The sequence below is a fragment of the Neoarius graeffei genome, chromosome 9, assembly GCF_027579695.1.
Source record: "Neoarius graeffei isolate fNeoGra1 chromosome 9, fNeoGra1.pri, whole genome shotgun sequence".
NCBI classification, from domain to species: Eukaryota; Metazoa; Chordata; class Actinopteri; order Siluriformes; family Ariidae; genus Neoarius; species Neoarius graeffei.
The window spans coordinates 57,237,802-57,260,281 of record NC_083577.1 but is presented as its reverse complement, the minus strand read 5'-3'; the positions used below and the strand labels follow the sequence as shown (position 1 = coordinate 57,260,281).

Sequence of the window (22,480 nt, the reverse complement as noted above, 5' to 3'; positions counted from 1 at the left end):
ATACATTTTCTCAGTTTAAACATTTGATATGTCATCTGGGGGTGGCACGGTGGTGTAGTGGTTAGCGCTGTCGCCTCACAGCAAGAAGGTCCAGGTTTGAGCCCTGTGGCCGGTGAGGGCCTTTCTGTGTGGAGTTTGCATGTTCTCCCCGTGTCCGCGTGGGTTTCCTCCGGGTGCTCCGGTTTCCCCACAGTCCAAAGACATGCAGGTTAGGTTAACTGGTGACTCTAAATTGACCGTAGATGTGAATGTGAGTGTGAATGGTTGTCTGTGTCTATGTGTCAGCCCTGTGATGACCTGGCGACTTGTCCAGGGTGTACCCCGCCTTTCACCCGTAGTCAGCTGGGATAGGCTCCAGCTTGCCTGCGACCCTGTAGAAGGATAAAGCTGCTAGAGATAATGAGATGAGATGAGATGTGAATGTGAGTGTGAATGGTTGTCTGTGTCTATGTGTCAGCCCTGTGATGACCTGGCGACTTGTCCAGGGTGTACTCCGCCTTTCGCCCATAGTCAGCTGGGATAGGCTCCAGCTTGCCTGCGACCCTGTAGAACAGGATAAAGCGGCTAGAGATAATGAGATGAGATATGTCATCTGTGTTCTATTCTGAATAAAATATGGAATTTTGAAACTTCCACGTCATTGCATTCCGTTTTTATTTACAATTTGTACTTTGTCCCAACTTTTTTGGAATCAGGGTTGTAGATAGATAGATAGATAGATAGATAGATAGATAGATAGATAGATAGATAGATAGATAGATAGATAGATAGATAGATAGATAGATAGATAGATAGATAGATAGATAGATAGATGATTTAAGGAGGTGTAGGGAACACACTGGAAAGTGTCTGTACCTTATCTTTCCTTCTGCAGTGTCACAGAAAGAAGAGAATGATCTGATGAGATGGAAGAAGGAACATCAGCCTGGCCCCATTCAACTGGCCCCAGAGAAGCTAGGTAATAAGCATATATATATATATATATATATATATATATATATATATATATATATATATATATATGACACTTACTATACTAGTGCATCTCAAAAAATTAAAATACCATGAAAAAGTTCCTTTTTTTCGTAATTTAATTCAAAAAGGTAAACTTTCATATATTCTATATTCATTACATGTAAAGTGAAATATTTAAAGCCTTTTTTGTTTTAATTTTGATGATTATGGCTTATAGCTCATGAAAATCAGAAATCCAGTATCTCAAATTATTAGAATATTCCCTAAGATCAATCAAATAAAGGATTTACAATACAGAAATGTCCAACTTCTGAAAAGTATATTCATTTATACACTCAATACTTGGTTGGGGCTCCTTTACCATGAATTACTGTATCAATGTGGTGTGGCATGGAGGTGATCAGTCTGTGGCACTGCTGAGGTGTTACTGAAGCCCAGGTTGCTTTGATAGTGGCCTTCAGCGTATCTGTATTTTTCGGTCGGGTGTTTCTCATCTTCCTCTTGACAATACCCCATAGATTCTCTATGGGGTTCAGGTCAGGCAAGTTGGCTGGCCAATCAAACACAGTAATATCATGGTCAGCAAACCATTTGGTAGTAGTTTGGCACTGTGAAAAAAATGTTTTGGCACTGTGGGTAGGTGCTAAGTCCTGCTGGAAAAGGAAATCAGCATCTCCAAAAAGCTCGTCAGCAGATGGAAGCATGAAGTGCTCTAAAATCTCCTGGTAGATGGCTGTGTTGACTTTGGACTTGATAAAATACAGTGGACCAACACCAGCAGATGACATGGCACCCCAAATCATCACAGACTGTGGAAACTTCACACTGGGCTTCAAACACCTTGGATTCTGTGCCTCTCCACTCTTCCTCCAGACTCTAGAACCGTGATTTCCAAATTAAATGCAAAATGTACTTTCATCTGAAAAGAGGACTTTGGACCACTGAGCAACAGTCCATTTCTTTCTCTCCTTAGCCCAGATAAGACACTTCTGACATTGTCTCTGGCTCAGGAGTAGCTTGATATTAGGAATGTGAAAGTTGTATCCCCTTTCTTGAAGATGTCTGTTCGTGATGGGTCTTGATACACTGACACCAGCCTCAGTCCACTCCTTGTGAAGCTCTCCCAAGTTCTTGAATCAACTTTTCTTGACAATCCTCTCAAGACTGCGGCCATCCCTGTTGCTTGTGCACCTTTTCCAGCCACCCTTTTCAGCAATGACCTTTTGTGGCTTACCCTCCTTGTGGAGGGCATCAGTGATCATCTTCTGGACAACAGTCAAGTCAGCAGTCTTCCCCATGATTGTGGTTGTGTGTACTGAACTAGACCGAGAGATACACTGTGTTCATACTGTTTTACTCAAACTCAAAATGAAATATTCTAATATTTTGAGATGTTTTTTTATGTTTTTGTACTGTATGCCATACTGATTAAAATTAAAATAGAAAAATGCTTGAAACATTTTAGTTTATGTGTAATGAGTCTATAATATATAATATTTTCACTTTCTTAAATAGCTGATGGAAAATATTGAACTTTTTCACAATATTCTAATTTTTTGAGATGCACTAGTAGACACAAAAATTTAAGTTATAAAGTCCTGCTAATGTTTTCTGTGTCATAGGTGGGACTGTATCATTGTCAGACGCACGACGGAGACAGCAGATGGTGGCTAACCAGTCTAAACTCCAGAAAAAGGTACTGCCATTCTGTTTAGAATTTAAAACGAATTCCCCAATGACCATGTATGTTTATATGCATTGTAATTCTTTATTATATTTTGGGGCTTTCCATAGCTCATCCGACAGTACATGGACCAATCCAGGAGACAAGAAGAGGAAGAAGAGAATCAGAGGATGAAGGCCAAACAGAGAGAGAAAGTGTGACAGGATGATAAATTGACTTTTTTTTCACCTGAATATTTAATTATTTGTGTACTTTCTAGATTTGATCAACTGGAGTCATTGAATAAGTGTTCTGATTTTGAGCTGAGGTTTTATTACATTGTTGTAGTGCTGCTTTAAAACTCTAGAGGTCATTGCTGAGACCTGTCATACTGTTATCATGCACTGCAATTAAATAAAATTAATCGATAGACTTATATACAGAAACTAGGACTTACTAGTTAATGAGTTTAATCATATTAATAGCCACAAACTACAACAGTTGAAAGAAGAATTTGGTTAGACATATTCCAGTCACCCATAAAATAACAATTACTGCCAATTAAGTGACTGATAAATAATTTGTTTGTCTTTATAAAAACAGCCAATTTGTGTTTTGTGTTCAGGTTGAAATTAATTATTTTCTTACCCAAGTAATTTATGTATACACTCATCAGCCATAATATTAAAAACACTGGCAGGTCAACTGAATTACATTGATTATGTTGTTGTTACACTGGCACCTGTCAAGATGTGGCAGCAAGAGAACAGTCAGTTCTTGAAGTTGATGTGTTGGAAGCAGGAAAAATGGGCAAGTGTAAGGATCTGAGCGACTTTGACAAGGGCCAAATTGTGATGACTAGATGACTAGGGGGTGGCACGGTGGTGTAGTGGTTAGCTCTGTTGCCTCACAGCAAGAAGGTTCTGGCTTCAAGCCCAGTGGCCAACGGGGTCCTTTCTGTGTGGAGTTCGCATGTTCTCCCTGTGTCTGTGTGGGTTTCCTCCGGGTGCTCCGTTTTCCCCCACAGTCCAAAGACATGCAGGTTAGGCTAATTGGTGGCTCTAAATTGACCGTAGGTGAGAATGTGTGTGTGAATGGTTGTTTGTCTCTATGTGCCAGCCCTACAATGACCTGGCGTTGATGTGTTGGAAGCAGGAAAAATGAGCAAGTGTAAGGATCTGAGCAACTTTGACAAGGGCCAAATTGTGATGGCTAGATGACTGGGGGCACATCTTGTGGGGTGTTCCTAGTATGCAGTGGTTAGTACGTACCAAAAGTGGTCCAAGGAAGAACAATGGGTGAACTGCTGACAGGGTCATGGGTGTCAAAGGCTCATTGATTTGCATGGGACATGAAACTGCTGAAAAAGTTAATGTTGACACCTTTCTGTTTTAGCCAGCATTAACTTTTTCAGCAGTTTGTGCTACAGGAGCTCTTCTGTAGGATTGGACCATATGGGTTAGCCTTCATGCTGCATGCGAATCAGTGAGCCTTCGACACCCATGACCCTGTCACCAATTCACCGGATGTCCTTCCTTGGACCACTTTTGGTAGGTACTAACCACTGCATACTGGGAACACCCCATAAGGTGTGCCATTTTGGAGATGCTCAGACCCAGTCATCTAGCCATCACAACTTGGCCCTTGTCAAAGTTGCTCAGATCCTTACACTTGCTCATTTTTCCTGATTCCAACACATCAACTTCAAGAACTGTTCTCTTGCTGCCTAATATATTACACCCCTTGACAGGTGTCACTGTAACAACATAATCAATGTAATTCACTTTGCCTGTCAGTGTTTTTAATTTTATGGCTGATCGGTGTATATTTGAAACATTTTCAGTGTTCACCATAATAGAGACAATAAAGTTACACATTATTATATGTCGAAATTGCTTTGCAGGCCAACAGACTAGAAACAAGGAAAAAGGAGGAGGAGCAAGAGAGAAAGAAGCTGTACCAACCCGAACTTTTAATGTATGTTCACATATTTTCATTAGATGTTGTCACATCCCCATGGAGTTAAGAATGCAGTGTTCAGTCATTAGGAGGGAGTTGGTCCCTGTTGCTCTACTGGCTCAAATCCAAAAATAACAAATCTGAGAACATGGTTTCAAAGAACGACAGCCTTTTTCCATTACTGTCTACTCCAGTAGACACGGTAGCACTAAAGCAGGCGCAGCAGGAGTTCAAGTCTGTTTGAGCAGTGAGTCGATTAAAACAACAAAAGAAGAAGTCCACATTATCAGTGGTGTCCAAAGACATAAATTATTCATGGTCGTGGGAATGCCCCAAACTGGCAAAATAAACCACTGCAGTTATCAAATGACAATGTGTGCACTTAAGTCTAGAGAGAGTTTATGGGACATGATTATTCTTTGAACTCTTCAGTCATTTCTGTTATGTTGGACACACTGATATTGAAATTGGTTTAAAAGTGTAGCCATTAATTAACAAAAATTCAGTATTCTGCTGGTAGGCATATTATTATGTAATCTTGTGTCTTTCTGCTGTGCAGGAAAAGAGAAGCACATCTTCAAAGGCTTGAGAAGTCCAGCTCAGTTCCTATGGCAGCGAGCAGCTCCACACCCGTGTCATCTTGGGTAAGATGACAGGCAAAGAATGCACTGTGTGTTCCATAGGCCTGGGTTCAAATCTTTGCCGCATAGCTGTGGCACTGAGGTTACAGCCCAAGGCACTAGGGTAATTCACACCAATTGATCTGACTTTGATGTATGTTTTCAGAATAAACAGGCTCCTCTTGAGGGCTTTCATCAGCATGGTGCATTCATCTGCAGACAAGAGTCAGTCTGCCAATGGGCTCAACTTCCTCTCTGAATTATCTCCTCTATACCCACACATTGGAGAGGGCTATCTAAGCCCGTCATTGAATTTCCTCCAAATATAAATACACAGACTTTGTCTTCATGGCCAGCCAATGTGAGGATACAAGTGCTGCTTTTGCACAATGATATGAGCAGAGTTGAAGGGACTTCCCAGAGTTCACAGAATGCAGAAGGATGTGTGAGAGTGCAGGAAAAGGGCAGACTGGTGTGGTATAACCTGCATTGTTCTAGTGAAAGTACCTGGACTGCAGCCAGTGTCTCAGCCAATGACATCAGCAGTCTACGACGATGTAATTGGTGCTATCAGTGCAGCATCATTGTCACTGCCTCAGTATCATTTAATTTGCTAAACCATGCATTTCCAAATACTTATATCATAATGGGTTATTATAGGGAACTGACAAGCACTCTGTAATATCTGTGAAACAAGAATTTATTTTGGTTGTTTGCATTGATCTCTGGCGGCACGGTGGTGTAGTGGTTAGTGCTGTCGCCTCACAGCAAGAAGGTCCGGGTTCGAGCCCCATGGCCAGCGAGGGCCTTTCTGTGCGGAGTTTGCATGTTGTCCGCGTGGGTTTCCTCCGTGTGCTCTGGTTTCCCCCACAGTCCAAAGACATGCAGGTTAGGTTAACTGGTGACTCTAAATTGACCGTAGGTGTGAATGTGAGTGTGAATGGTTGTCTGTGTCTATGTGTCAGCCCTGTGATGACCTGGCGACTTGTCCAGGGTATACCCCGCCTTTCGCCCGTAGTCAGCTGGGATAGGCTCCAGCTTGCCTGCAACCCCGTAGAACAGGATAAAGTGGCTAGAGATAATGAGATGAGCATTGATCTCTCTTCTATAACTGCTGTATAATGATTCCAGTGATAGCTAGTGTATGTGTGTGTATATATATATATATATATATATATATATTGCATCTCAGTGGCTACTTATATTCCATAAAGTTGGCAATCGTGTAATAGATTCAAAGTAACTCATGATTTACAGTGATTGTCAGAACAAATTAAGCTTCCTTGCTGAATCCTGCTTCTTTCTACTCCTGGCCACTTTGCTCACTTAGCTAAGCAGACAAAGCACAGCTGCTATGGGATGATGTGTATTTTTAAATGTGCTCTAAAAATAATATCCTTTATAGTAAAATAGTATTCTATCTCAGTCTGTGCCTCAGCAGGCCAGGGATGATTCTGCAGACAGGAGACTGAGACATGAGAAGCGTGGGGCCTGTTTTATTGTATGAACCACTTGAATGTGGCATCTGACGACATTGCTTTTGCAGGTCCTGTGGTGAGGGGGAAAAAGTTTTTGTGTGGCTTACTGTATTGTTGTGCAAGCTTTTCTTCTCTGGATAGCCAGTCCTTCCATCTGTAGAAGAACATCCTGCTAACAAACATATTAAACCATCAGAGGTTAGTTCTGTACAGGCATACTGCATAAGTAACAGAAGTTTGGTCCCATCAGTTTTCTAGAAGAGGAGGCTTTTTTGAATGTGCTTCACAGGGTATTGATTCAAATCTCTGGAAGCCCTCCAAGAAAAGTAATGGAATGCTCCAATCTAAATGTCGTAAGCCAGCTGATCAAAGTGTATGTGGAAAGACGTCGTCTTGATGTGGTTTTGTGGCCCCTGAGAAGACAAGACCGATTAATCTCCTCCATATCCTCTGTTTGTGTATATGATCATTTGAGTTAACTTCCCAGGATGCCCGGCCCAGGTCGTCCCACCTATTCCTCTTGCTCTAAAGCCATTCCAAACAGAGCAGCCATTCCCTGGTGTCTCTAGGCTATCTGTCCAAACGCACAAAGGATCTCTTCATCTTTTACACACTCTTGCCTCACCCATCCTCATAGCACCTCATTGTGTTAAGAATCTCAGAATTATATCACAAAAGACCATCTGATACTCGCTGTTCAGGGCTCTGCCCATCTGTGTGATTGTATCAGCTTTAGTGGTCTGATTCATATTGAGGCGTTTCTTCACAGGCTCGAGGGCGCGAATACAGGGAGGCCAGGAAGGCTGAGGAACAAGTGACCCTGCAGCAGAAGAAAGATGAACAAAGAAAGAAGGTACCAGACTCAAAGCAGTTAAAAAAAAAACCCAAAACCATTACCTGCACTTTAATGTCTGTTTCACTTTAAGGCCTAGGCCATATCCAAGAAAAAAGCACCAGTATGTGCCCTTGATTCATTTATCCTAGTATTTCAGTCATGATGGTTCACCATATTTATAACTGGCTTCAGTAAAAGTAAACGTAACAAGAGGTGAACGATAAATGGTACTTTGATGAAGACTATAATCCCAGTGTACTTTCCACCGATCTGCTGATTCCGCTGAAATAGGCAGAAATTTACCAATATCCATCTTCTATCCATAGAACTGTCACTCACTGGATATGGGTTTGTTTGTTTGTTTGTTTGTTTGTTTGTTTGTTTGTTTGTTTTTTGCAATATTCTGTGTAAACTCTATAAACTTTGTGAAAAGCCCAAAAGATCAGCAGGTTCTGAAATATTCAAACTAGCCTGTTTAGTACAAACCAGACAACCATGTCATGGTCATTAAAAAAAAAATATATATATATATATATATATATATATATATATATATATATATATATATATATATATATATATATATATATATATGAGTAAAGGATTCCAGGGGGTTTCATCAAGAAACACAATAATTATTTGCCTTTATAGGGAGGGTAAGTCCATGCCAGTTAACAGCCTAACTTTCACTAATGTCAGTAATACTTGTTCCCATGATAACCTTCCTAGTTTGACATTGAGGATCTGCTGCACTGATGTTTGTTGAAAATGTACATTATGTAGTGAAGTGTATTAGGGCAGCTGACTTCTAATATGAATGAAAATGAAAGCACAGACATAATAACACTGATGTAATCAGTCCTATATTATACAGCAATTGTACATTGTGACATAAGTAAAAGAAGGATCCATCCATTATCTATACTGCTTATCCGTCAGGGTCGTGGAGAAAGCTGGAGCCAATCCCAGCTAAGTTCGGGTGAGAGGTGTGGTACACCCTGAGTAGGTCGCCACAGAGATGAACACCCAGTACAGAAGGACATAGTGTAGTTATTTTCTAGTATTTCTTTGTTTTTACCTGTTCCATGTTAAAATTCGTAAAAATTCTGAAAAAAAATATTTGAATAGAAAATCTCATCTCATCTCATTATCTGTAGCCGCTTTATCCTGTTCTACAGGGTCGCAGGCAAGCTGGAGCCTATCCCAGCTGACTATGGGCAAAAGGCGGGGTACACCCTGGACAAGTCGCCAGGTCATCACAGGGCTGACACATAGACACAGACAACCATTCACACCTACAGTCAATTTAGAGTCACCTAACCTGCATGTCTTTGGACTGTGGGGGAAACCGGAGCACGGACAACATGCAAACTCCGCACAGAAGGGCCCTCGCCGGCCACGGGGCTCGAACCTGGACCTTCTTGCTGTGAGGCGACAGCGCTAACCACTACACCACCGTGCTGCCCTGAATAGAAAATATAAAACAGAATTTATAATCAGTGAAAATAATCAAGCACAGAAAGGACTGAAGGAACATTACATGGTTGATATTGATAGTGTGTGATTAAGCTGTTGTGACAAGTAACTGAAAAACAACTTCTCCCTCATGCAACTTAAAGATAGGTGAGTCATTACTATCATGGATTAAGATTCCATTAATTTATTATTTCCAGAGTCAAATTTTGGAAGAAAAACATAAACAAGAAGAGGAGGACAGGAAAAGACAAATGGAAAATGAACGGCTGCGGTAAGGACACCTAATTCTACAAGAACTTTACAAACCCATGAATGTCACGCTTAATCAGCTAGCCAGGGAAATATGAATGTCTTCAAAATAACTCTCTAATGTATGGGTCAGGCTGGAAGGTTGTTATTGGGTGGTGATATATTTCCTCCAGGGTGAACTCGGCCTTCCTAGACAGACTGGAGGCGAGAGGATCAGGTAGAGCGTCTGAGTTGCTCCCCTGTACACAGGAGCTTGGTAATGTCTGGCAGACGGAGGAACCGCAGGACCCTGCCTCATCCTCTGTGTCCTTCCCTTCACAGCAACACACTGACAGCAGTGGAGGTGGGTTAGTCAGATTTATGTGCCAGACATTGTGCGTGTTTATTCTTTGGTGTTTCAAAGCATTTTTTGTGATTCTTTCCATTGCAGTGTCACCTTGTATCAAAATGCAATATGTGTCATGTGATTGATGTTGTGCAGAGCTCTGCCTCCCATTCCCAATATTATTTTTTGTCAAGCACTTTTAGGCAATGTAGCATATTATGTAAATAAAAAATAAGCCTCTAAATCCTCCTTGTGAGACAGAAATGTGGCACTGAGACGCCGTTTTAGTGCTGTAGAACGCATGAGGTAGCAGTAAAGGCTACAGCTAATTAGGTGCACCCACTGAGAGAGGCCAATTCACTGACAGAAATAGTCATATTTGACGTTGGTTTGACTCCCATACAAAATGAATGCTGGAAAAATTGTTTGACAGCAGTCTGATTAGTATGATGTCTGAGAGTCAACACTAGAAAAACCGGCTAAGTGATCTATATTTCACTTTTCTGCTCTGTCCTTACTTGTACACATACTTCAGGCTTGAGACAAGCTACAATCAAGGTTCATTCAGGTTTCAAACAATGTAATTAACCCATGATTAAGAACATAAACAATCCGATCTGTTTTCAGTATCCTAAGCTACAGCCTAAACAAGACATATGAACTCCTCTCGTATACGCTGATGTAGTTGTAAATCAGTTTTTAGTGTATGGAATTTTATTTACACATATTGTTTATGTAGGTGAAAGATCACTGGGGAAATCCTCAACATTGCTTCATAAAAAACATTCAGATTAAGATGATTTATACTTTGATTCAATGTCTGGCCACAGCCTTAAACCATTTGAAAATTCCTCACTTTTTTTGCCAGGAGGGGTGGCTAGAGCTGACTTTTCCGTGAGCTAGCACTGTTTATGGAGCACATGCCGCATGACAATGCAGGATTAATGTGCTGTTCACCTTCTGTCTGTCTGCATGTATTCGAGGATACTTAATGATACATTACGTGTGTACATTCTGCCTCATTTGAATCAGTGAAATACATATGAATCACTGGCAGGGTCCTGACACTTAGCCAAGGTTTGGGGTGGGCCAGGACCAATCCAAAAACTCATGGATCTACGTCTGACTGCAAAAGACATTCAGTGTCACTTTGAGCTGTAATTGTCCTGGGCTGTGTCTCGGCTGTCTATGGTCCTTGTCAGTGTAATGTTGCACTCACTGGACATTTCCTGAGGCCTCTGGACATCTGGTATTTATACAGTATGGCTCACGCATACTCCATAGTGTGTCTGTGGGTCCCTGGCATCTTCTGTTGCAATCCTTCACTGCATGACACTTGTTCTATCCATCTTAATTAGCACAATGATTAAGCTTAGAGAATGTCACCACTTGCCTTACTCAATTTCGTCTGCGGCTCTATCCAAGCAGAGTTTGCAGAGGCAGCAAGAGTCTGTGACGTTGGGTTTGGGGACGTATGGACAGGACGTGTGTGCAACAAGGCTTGTTTGGCCCATTAGCATGTGGTTAGAGGACTGGGATGACACTGTGTGTGGAATGGGTTGGCAGGAGCACTGCGGTGGAGCACTCCCACCCTGTCTGTCCTACTGCATGAACTAGATGAACCAGCAGGAAGATTCAGTCAAACTGCTGAGCCTCAGGCTCAATCTGGAATGGGATGGATTAGGATGGAATAGGATGGCTTGTGGGATGGGATGTAAAGTCTTCCCACACTAACATGCTGCTCCACTTTTCATCATGTTTCATTTTCTGTGCCAGTACATGAAAACAGTAATTTAAATGATTTGTTCTACTTTTCCGTTAGATTGAATGTTCCTAAATTGTACATTTTCTGTGTTTCCTTTATAGATATTGACATCGAAGGGGTTGTAATGAAGCTTCAGACTATGTTCTCTTACTATGACCAAGAGTATCTGGAAGACATTGTCTCTCAGTGTAATGGCAATTACCAGCAAGCTTATGATCTACTCAATGCTTAAATGACAATGTTATTGCCTCAAACCTTTAATGTTGGGGACATTACTAGCTTAAATACATTTTTTTCCTATGTTGTAGCAATGTAGTATTCGAGCTCCTTTTTGTTTATTGCTGCTGTAACAAGCTACAACCCCAATTCCAAAAAAGTTGGGATGCTGTGTAAACTGGAAATAAAAACAATGTGAAAATTTGCAAATCATGGAAACCCTATATTTCATTAAAATAGGACAAAAACAATATCAAATGTTGAAGCTGAGAAATGTGGAGGGTTTTTTTTTGTTTGTTGTTTTTTTTTTAAAAAAATGCTCATTTTGAATTTGATGTAAGCAACACATTTCAAAAATGTTTACCACTGTGTCGCATCACTTCTACTTTTAACAACACTGTAAACGTTTGGGAACTGAGGAGACCAATTGCTGTAGTTTTGAAAGAGAAATGTTGTCCCGTTCTTGCCTGATATACAATTTCAGTTACTCAACAGTTCAGGGTCTCCTTTGTCGTATTTTGCACTTCATAATGTGGCAAATGTTTTAAATGGGAGACAGGTCTGGACTGCAGGCAGGCCAGTTTAGCACCCAGACTCTTACTACAGAGCCATGCAGTTTTAGTATGTGCAGAAAGCGGTTTGGCATTGTCTTGCTGAAAGAAGGAAGGCCTTTCCTGAAAAAGATTTTGTCTGGATGTCAGCATATTGCTCTCAAATGTGTATATATCATTCAGCATTAATGATGCCTTCCCAGATGTGCAAGCTACTCGTGTCATGTGCACTAATGCACCCTCATACCATCACAGATGCTGGCTTTTGAACTGTGCACTGATAACAAGCCGGATGGTCCCTCTCCTCTTTAGCCTAGAGGATGTGGTGTCCATGATTTCTAAAAATAATTTCTACTTTTGATCCATCAGACCTTAGGACAATTTTCCACTTCACCTCAGTCCATTGTAAAAGAGCTCGGGTCCCGAGAAGGTGGCGGTATTTCTGGGTATTGTTTATATCTGGTTTTAACTTGCATCTGTGGATGCAGTGATACACTGTGTTCACAGACAATGGTTTTCTGAAGTGTTCCTGAGCCCATACAGTGATTTTCCACTACAGACACGTGTCTGCTTTTAATGCAGTGTCACCTGAGGGCCTGAAGATCACAGGCATTCAGTGTCAGTTTTCAGCCTTGTCTCTTGCATACAGAGATTTCTCCAGATTCTCTGAATCTTTTCATGATATTATACACCCTAGATGATGTGATTCCCAAATTCTTTGCAATTTTACACTGAGGAACATTATTCTTAAATTGTTCTACTGTTTGCCCATGCAGTCTTTCTCAGAGTGGTGAACCCCTCCCCATCTTTACTTCTGAGAGACTCCACCTCTCTGGGATGCTCTTTTTATACCCAATCATGTTACTGACCTGTTGACAATTAACCAAATTAGTTTTTTTTTAGCATTACACAACTTTTTCAGTCTTTTGCTGCCCCGTCCCAACTTTTCTAAAACGTGTTGCTGACATCAAATTCAAAATGAGCATATATTTTTCAAAAAAACAATAAAATTTCTCAGTTTCAACATTTGATATGTTGTCTTTGTACTATTTTCAATGAAATATTGGGTTTCCATGATTTGCAAATTATTGTGTTCTGTTTTTATTTATGTTTTACACAGTGTCCCAACTTTTTGGGAATTGGGGTTGTACTTCTTCACCAAGAAGCAGTGTAGCAGTTTGTCACACAGTACCTTCTCACTACTTTTCCCCTTTTCTCTACTAGCTTTCAATACTCTTGAATCAAGCAAATCACAAAATCTGTGCAAAGGATTGCATCTTTCAGGAACCAGGTTTAACATATGTAATTAGTGTAAATGTATATTAGGGTACAGGCTTCAGCTTTCACTGATCTGTGTGGAGAATAACAGAATCATGTTATACAGCTATACAGGGTGCATTCTACTAGTGATGAAAACAAGACTTTCAAGGCCATGTTCATCAGTGCTTGAGTGTGAAAGATTCACATGGTGACATATATATGGAGAGTAGCTTGTTTTCCATTTTCCGCTTGTCCTAATAGCTAGCTTCTTTATCAAATGGGTAGTTTGGCCATAGCTTATAGCCAGGCCCGCCGACAGGGGGGGACAAACGGGTATGTTGTCCCGGGCCCAGGAATGGGGAGGGCCCAGAACTGGGCTCTCATGAAGTTGCGATTATTTTATTTCATTTCAAAATGTGTTGATTTGGCGGAGAAATGTGCTATATTTGCATTCAATAAATGATTTCTAGATCTTTTGCCTTTATTGTCTTTGAAAAAGGCGTCAAGAACCCCCTACCACCCCTAATGCAAAAATGGTTTGGTCTGACTCTTTGATTAAGGGGAAAAAACGACATCGTTATATCATAGCGCTTCGACAATCAGCGTGCGTGCCATTTGCCAACATGCACAAGTCAGGAGCACAGAAAAGAAAAGAAAAGAGAAAAAGAGAGGAAGAAACCAAGAGACTCAGGGGCTCACTGCATAAATACTTTAAAAAAGATTCGGATGATGCAGCAGGTACTAGCAAAGGCAGTGGGGCAGCTGAGCCAGGTATACACTCTAAAAAATGACACATTGTCTGAACTTAAACAATTGAGGTAACAATTTGCATCGGTCTTTTTAAGTATTCCCAACAAAGCAATTATTCAGTTCCGCTGACTCTTTTTTTAAAGTATGCTAAACTTAATTTCAGTTGACTTCTAAAAGCTTAGATAGGTTGCACGAACTTAATTTTCCAAGTGCCAACTCAATTTGTTAAGTACACTAAACCTAATATCAGGTTATTGTTTCGAGTAATTCTAACAAACTCGATTTAATATCATTTAATCCAATTTAAAATGTTACCATATATACATTGCAATGTAGTTTGTTAGAATTACTCGAAACAATAATTTAACTACAGAATATACAAAAACATTGTTCGGGAAATTAAGTTTGTTCAATATGCTTAAGCTTTTAGAACCCACCTGATACTAGGTTTAGTGTACTTAACAAATTGAGTTGGCACTTGGAAAAAAGCTCGTGCAACCCACCTAAGCTTTTAGAAGTCAACTGAAATTAAGTTTAGCATACTTTAAAAAAAAGAGTCAGCGGAACTGAATAATTGCTTTGTTGGGAATACTTAAAAAGACCGATGCAAATTGTTACCTCAATTGTTTAAGTTCAGACAATGTGTCATTTTTTAGAGTGTACCTGGCTCAGCTGCCCCACTGCCTTTGCTAGTACCTGCTGCCTTTGCTAGTACCTTTGCTAGTACCAGCCCCATAAAGTAACCCCAACCAAGGCACGCGCGGCACGCGATTCATGTTACAAACGAGGGGAGCAAGTCACACTGAACACCATATCAAACGCACAGGGCATTGAATCATTTCATAACCACAACGGCTTAATAACATTGTGTTTCATATATCTGATTGAAGCTAAGAATATTCACATTAGCCCGCAATCATATCCCGCCGTTTCTCGAGCGGTGTGTTCTTCTCTGCTTTTCACACTGGACAGTACGCACGCACGCACAACAAAAGTCCGGCGCATTGCATTTCGCACCTGAATAGTTGCAGACTAAGGAAATGTTAAAATGTTAAAACTATAAAAATGTTGAAATGCTAAAATGAAATGGTTGTTGACCGGTTGAATGGTTTTTGAATACCTGTCATTTAAGGGTTGGAGTGAGTAGAGACTGGGATAAGAGAGGTGGGTGTATGTGTGGGTTGGGGGGGCCCATTCAGAGCATTTTGTCCCGGGCCCAGCCAAAGCTGTCAGCGGCCCTGCTTATAGCTATTTTACATCATGAGTTGCATGTAGCTTGGCAAGTTACAATTGCAAAGTATTGTTCCCAACAATACAAAACATATACGCAAAGACATTCAAGAAAAATTATTTGTTAAGAATTCCTTCTTCTGCATTTTGATGACAATAAATAAACGTTTCTCTTAACCTAGCTGAGCATGCCAGACATATCTTTCTGCCCAGCTCCCAGTTATGAAAGCTCACTTATGAGATTTTAAACATGCATGCCAGTAGTTTGAGGTAACTCATTCAAGCGAAGATCAAAGCAGTTCCCAAGGGCATTTCTGGGTTTGTACTCATAAGTCTAAACACTGATTTCTAAATCACATGGGTGTTATAGAGGACAGCAGAATAAGACAAAAGCAGCACACAGATCACTGGCAACATGATTGTTTTGTTGTATCCTGTACTGTGCATGAACTTTAGTTATTGCTCAGCCCAGCACATGCAGTCATGAAAAACTGGAAATTGATGTTTCATCTCGCACCAAAAGGGGAAGAGTGCAGGTGTGTGTCGATGTGTGTGGTTGGGTTCCTGATCCAACTATTACATCCTGCAGGATCAGGCTTTCCAACAGCATCAAAGTTAGTGGAATAGGAGCGCAGAGGCCTTTTCACCCGACTCAAAGGAACATACACTACACTTTGCAATCACCAATAATTTTGGTACCACATGTTGACATTGAATCACGATTAATCATATTCAAGTGCAGGAAAGACCAAATTTATCACTTATTATGTTAATGTATTCCCCTATTAAATAGGCCATTTCCTGTTACAGCCAGCTTGCCTTTTGATCTTTGTGTGCGTGTGTGTTAGTTAGAAAAGAGTAGAGATGAGTGAATGTTTAATAGGGGGTTTCCAATGTCTAAACCTACACAAATGGAATTAATCTGTTATCACTAAGGACTGAATCTACAAGCACATTTGACACATGATTAAAAATGGATTTCAGAGTTGTTTTTCTGGGCCACACAAAAACTTGTGTTTAGTGAGAGAACCACCGGCCCTATCCTGAGGGTACACAAGCCCAATAGGTCACATCCCCTATCCTGTAGAAACCTGTAGGACCCTGATTACCTCAGCTGCAGTAAGGGGGATTTCCTGCGGTTCCTCCCCTGAATTAGGTCACAGCATTACCCATATCACAAAAGAATTCTGAGGAAAAATAATAACAAGTATAGATTGTTTTAAACCACTGAATCCACCCTGAAGATCTGGAGGCTATTATCCTTTAGAGTCAAAGACAAAATATACTGATTTTCTTAAATAAATAAAAAAAAATACTTCATTGGATTTTGTTGTTGACTGTTATCCAAACTTCATGAAAAGGAAAGGTCACATTCTGAACTATGAGTAACACTTCTTGCAGTTTTTCCAAAAATCATCTGAAGTGGAAAAAAATAGGGTAATGAAATACAGCCTAGCCCTTTACAACAAAAACATGACTAGAGTACCTGAATTTTTTTTAAACCCTAAAGGATATGGCTTTATTACAAAAGCTCATACCATTTTACCTCTCTCAGACATAGATCAATTGTAGATATCTTTCTTTATTGGAAAGGAAGGATATTTAAGGTCGGTGAAGGACCTTAATGTGAACTGGAAAAGCATGCCTTTTGCAGGGCTGTAACATGCAGAAATCTCCACAACAACCACAACTGAGTCACTCTGCTTCCTGGGGAAAAATCGGCTCCATGAAAGAGAGACCATGCAGGCACGCCTTGGCTGCTGATGAACAGTGCTGACAGTTTGCTGACTTTTTTTTTCACTCACACACTCTCTCACACATACACCCACACAAGCAAAGAAATTAACCAAGAATGGAGCAATCCCATTCACTAATATTAAAATATATTGTGTGTTAGAATAAAATATGTTATTCCTCTATAGATACTCAAGATTTATACCTTTACAGTAGCCTAAATCATGTATGCAGCAGTAGGCATGAGGATGTTGTCGTAAATAGTATCGAGGCATTTTTGCAATGATCAAAGTAAGACTCCTTCATTTGTTCACAATTACTCATCAACTTTGACCTCGAGTTGGCCTAGTGGTTAGTGTGTCTGCCTCTTGATTGGGAGATTGCGAGTTCTACTCATGGTTGGGTCATACCAAAGACATTCATAAAAATGGTATCTACTGCCATCTGGCAAGATATGCTGCAACACAGATGTGAGTGGGGAGCCAAACTCTCATGGTTACCAGAGAACTAGCCCTGAGCTGTATGAGAGGCCAAGGGCCATAGAAGTGGAGATTGGTACCACCCAATGCACCTTAAGGACCTGGTTAGTACTGGAGACTGCCTGGGTCCTGGCATGGGAGGGACTATTTTTTTTTTTACTCATCAACTTCACTACATATACAGGGCAAATGGTCTGGTAAAATACACTACAGATAGGCTTCAGAAGGAAGACATGTTTTTGTACTTGCTTCAAATCCAAAATACACATACCCATTATCCATCCATCGATCCAGACCACCTATCTTTCAGGATCATGGAGAAACCGGAGCCAATCCCAATTGACCTTGGGTGAGAGGGGGGTACGCCCTGGGCAAGTCACCAATCTATCACAGGGCTAACACAGAGATGAACAACCATTCACACTCATGGGTGATTTAGAGTAACCACTTGACCTAATCCACATATCTCTGGACTGTGGGAGGAAACCAGTGCACCTGGAGGAAACCCACACAGGCACAGGGAGAGCATGCAAACTCTAGAAAGACCCCAGTTGGCCATGAGGTTTAAACCCAGAACCTTCTTGCTCTGAAGCAACCATGCTAACCACTGCACCACCATGCTGCCCATCATAGCCATTATGTACTGCTGAAACCAAATCAGTGCAGCATTTGTTAAACTCAATTTCTAACATTAATTTAATGAATAATTAAAAAAAACAATAATGGTAAATATTCAGTTAGTAAAAAGTCAGTCCGAAAGTTAGATGGTCTCCTGATGATGACATCTAGGGCATTCTACAGGTGCTCTTTGGGGCTATGGTCAGGAGAGGGTTAATATCTTAAATGATCATCTACAGTATCTGTTCTGCTGAATCTTTGCAGCATAGACACAGCAGAGTGATTTTACTCTAGGATTGCTGGCAGCAGTGACACATGTCATGCCTGTTTACAGCGAATGGCCAAATTTGAGACATTATGCAACACACAGGAAACTGATAAATTAGATGGTAGACATTAGACCCTGCTCCGCCTGGACCTCATTAAGGAAAAAATGACTTTTGTGTGTAGTGAGACAGGCTGTGTTGCTGATCATATAGCTTAAATATATATTTTTTTAATGTGCACTCCTTGGCATTAGTGGGAAAAGGCTGGAGAGAGGCTTTGGAGTGAGTTTATAACAGATTTTATGATGTGTTTACACTGCTACAGTGGTGTGAAGGCAAAATCGGTACCCTGGATAAAAACCTGTCATCAGTTTGGCCTGTCTGCAATGAGAATGTGTGAGGAAAAAGAGGTGATGAGATTCCATGACTTTAGTTCAGTGATGTTCGTTGGTGTTTAAAGGATCTCCCCATTGCATGAAATCAGGCTTAAACCAGGGTGCTGACGCCACTCACAGCCCTTCACAGTGTGATTTAACATTATAATTACAGACAATTTTATTTTGCTGGGAAAGTTATTTATCTCAACTGTTTCCCCACTAAGGGCTGGCCTCTTTCCAGGCTGAAGTCTACATGGGACCTGCACAGCTGCGAGACAAGCAAAATATTTGCTTTCTCTGGTCTGGCACTGGCACAAAATCCAAGGCCATAGCAAAAGCAATAAAACTGCCTGCTGATGCCCACACTTTGGTGCTCCAATAGCCTTTTCAGGAAAGAAGTGCCTCCTCTGACTATCCGCTTGCTCTGGATTCTCATGGGTAATAGCAGACACAGCTACACCCTGACCTGCTGAACTTCCTCTGCCCCAAGTCTCCTCAGCACTGAAAATTGACTGACTTCCCTTGCCAGCATGTTTGAGGCATCACACTAACCTTCCTCCCATGGAGCAGAGAGGAGCACCTCATGCTGAAAACCACTAACGCATGGCTATGTGGCCACTCTGTGATGGACCCAGCGTGCTGCTAGTTTCCAAATTAAAGGCTATGACAGCACTGGAGACCAAGCATCAACGGTTTGCCACTGATCTGAAGAGTGATTCTGTCATTAGATATATCTTGTTCCGGTTGGATTACTGGATGTTGGGTTTGGACAACTGGTCATTTTGATCGTGCACAGAAAAGTTTGAGAAACAATCAGCATTATCACCATTTTGAAGGGAAAACACTGCTGGATTATTTTTGACAAATGGAACAGAGCAGAGTAGCATCTCTCGTGATTTATGTTCAGTATGTTGTTTTACAACAGCTAACAATACACTGTAAATTGAAGCAATTTCTATTGGGCATTTCTATTGGTCGAAAATATTTGTATGAGGTTGTCAGAGTGAAAATAAGAATAATATAAACAACTGCAATGAACCCAGAAACAGAGGTCAGTTCGGTTTTACAAAAACATTCCAGCAAATAAACTCAGTGACTTAATTTAGAAGTTGTACAGGACAAAGCCCTGACCATGCTGTGGTCTTCTGTCTCAGTAATATCCTCAATGATACATCTGAACTCCCAACAGTATCCCAGTTTATTCACAGCGTAATCAGTTCAGGAGCCTGGGGGAGGCCTTTGACCAGAAGACAGTCAGACCACTTTCACAACACTGTAGCAAGTTATTGTGTAAAGTCCAATTTCAGGCAATTGTGGTATTCTACAGAAGTAAGTCTCCAAAGACCAAAATGTTCCAGCTATACAATACAAAGAATGTTTTTATTCTGCAAGATACCCACTATTAATTTGAAACCAATCAAAATATAGGAAAGCATATGCTTGTTCAATTTCCATACTAGTAGTACAGCAGTGCCTGGAAGAGAGAAAAAAAAACTGTGATGTTGAATCAGGAATCAGAACTGTGAAATAAGTAAGTGAGGGATTAAACACATTTTGACTGTGTAATGCTTACATATAAATCCCTCTTTATATCTGATATCTGGTTTTGGCAATGTGGTAATCCTTTTCGAATCTTGCTGCTACGTTGGACATAAAGCATGGACTATGATAAGCTTAACAAATCAATTCAAAGCAGGCACACAGAGCAGCCCAAAGTGCCAGCAAGGATCATGTGGTCAAACCAAGTGATTTATTTTCCAGTGACTCATTATTCAGATCATTAACTGTTAAAGCCTTACCTGCCAAACCTTGCTCTTTTTTTTCCCCCTGTAGAAACGAATAATACATTATTTTGGGTAGAGAACTGTTGTGTACACAGTGCTGTCTGTGTATTTTGAGATTAAATGTTTCTAAGAGTATTATTAGAATGTTTATTATATATATGGTGTATGCATATCATGTAATATGTGCTGCACAAAATGAAAATGATGACAAAGATCACTCAGCAGCACTTGCCATAAGAATGCTTTGTGTACACTAATACAAAAGTGTAACAGAAACATACAAAAACTATAGTCGCATTTAACTTATATTATTAGACCAAGTGTTTCAACACAATCATGACATATGGTGCCCAGACATCGTATTTATCTAACTCACCACAGTTATGACTCTTCTGAAGCAGCAATGGCCACTCCCTAGAAAGTACGCAGTCACTGAACTAATGCAAAACAATGTTGTCATGTCTGTGTTTACAGTCTGCCTCCTGATTCCTGAAGTAATTACACAAATCATCGAATTAATACCTAATATTTCTTCTCCGCAGCCATATTTCAAGTGCCCTAACCACCTGCTCTCGGCAGTCATGTGAAACATGACAAAATTGCTTCTTATTATTTAAAAAGATCTTTTAATATTTCCAATGTACATCTCCAGGTCTGCTGTAAAGCCTTTTCATGTTTAAAAAAACACTGAGAATAATACGAGTGCTAAATCAAAAGCAGAAAGGTTTGTGCCCAGCCCCTTAGTAGTCTGCTGTATGGTGCCATGTGAAATTAGCAATGTCTCAAGATGAAGAGAGGGTAAAGATCAATTAGAGAGTTTTACTCAACCTTAACCGAAGCTTTAGAAGAACTGCCAGCTCACCTAGCATGATCATTCAGCATCTGGAGCTCAGTGTGGTGAAGCAGGCACCAAATCTTGACCAGTGTTTAGCCTGACGTTCTCTACTCTGTGATTTGTTGAGTCACAAGGGAGAAGGACAGGACCACCTTCGTGACTGAAATTAACGTATTCTTCTCACGCTATCTTTGCACATTCAGCATCATATTCTTGTTTATTTAAGAGCTGCAATGAATATGCCTAGGTTTTAAATGTGCCCATGTAATAACAAAAGAAAGCCTTGTATTGCAAAGCTTGTGTGTGAACGAGTATTCTAAGGCTTGTGAAATACCAAAGCACCAGCACATTAAGATGCTAAACTGTTTTACAATTATACAATGAAACAGTTGAAGTGACACAAATAAGTGTCATCTGTGGTTTTGTCTTGCGTATGTGTGTCAAGTTCTCTCGTTATCTGCCGGATAAACATCTTTATGTGCAGTAAACAGTGTAGCTGGAAAGCATGTGGTCAGCCATCAGTGTCCTTAAATCAGCAGTGACATTTTTTATAAATACCTGAGATACAGTGGATGTAGCTAATAAAATAAGTAGGCTAAAACTCTTATGAGAGAGATGTATGCAAAGTGTGAAAGAGTTCACAGGGTAACTTTTAGCAAAATGCACCAAATTAACATACAAACCAACAAATCATGCCATGTGGAAAGAAAAGAAAAGAAAAGAAAAGAAAAGAAAAGAAAAGAAAAGAAGAATAATGGGTGATATTTGAGGATGAATTTAATATGCCTGCAAAAACAATCAATCAGTCTTCGAATTACTGACACGCTGTAAACCTGAAGCTTATTGTAGCTGAAGAAATATAGTATTTAGTTGTGCACCGCTTGCGTGTATGTGTGTGTGTGTGGGGGCACTGAAGATGGAACATTCCAGTGGGTACAAAACTACACACCACTAGTTTATGCAGTATACCGTAGTTTCCAATTATATAGGTATAATTCAATGCCATCACTATGCACTTTATCATCACCCACCAGT

The 22,480-nt window shown here is 40.4% G+C and overlaps 1 protein-coding gene across 1 annotated transcript in view; it reads left to right on the top strand.

Annotated features, from left to right (window-relative positions):
- Positions 1-13,848, top strand: part of epsti1 (epithelial stromal interaction 1) — a 32,346-nt gene extending 18,498 nt beyond the window's left edge. Inside the window, exons 3-11 of the mRNA XM_060929904.1 lie at positions 875-958; positions 2,598-2,671; positions 2,770-2,853; positions 4,542-4,615; positions 5,157-5,241; positions 7,465-7,548; positions 9,204-9,277; positions 9,429-9,598; positions 11,447-13,848. Coding sequence (XP_060785887.1) covers positions 875-958; positions 2,598-2,671; positions 2,770-2,853; positions 4,542-4,615; positions 5,157-5,241; positions 7,465-7,548; positions 9,204-9,277; positions 9,429-9,598; positions 11,447-11,577 — 860 coding nt within the window. The 3' untranslated portion in view covers positions 11,578-13,848. The remainder of the gene's footprint in view (positions 1-874; positions 959-2,597; positions 2,672-2,769; positions 2,854-4,541; positions 4,616-5,156; positions 5,242-7,464; positions 7,549-9,203; positions 9,278-9,428; positions 9,599-11,446) is intronic.
- Positions 13,849-22,480: the final 8,632 nt, after the last annotated feature.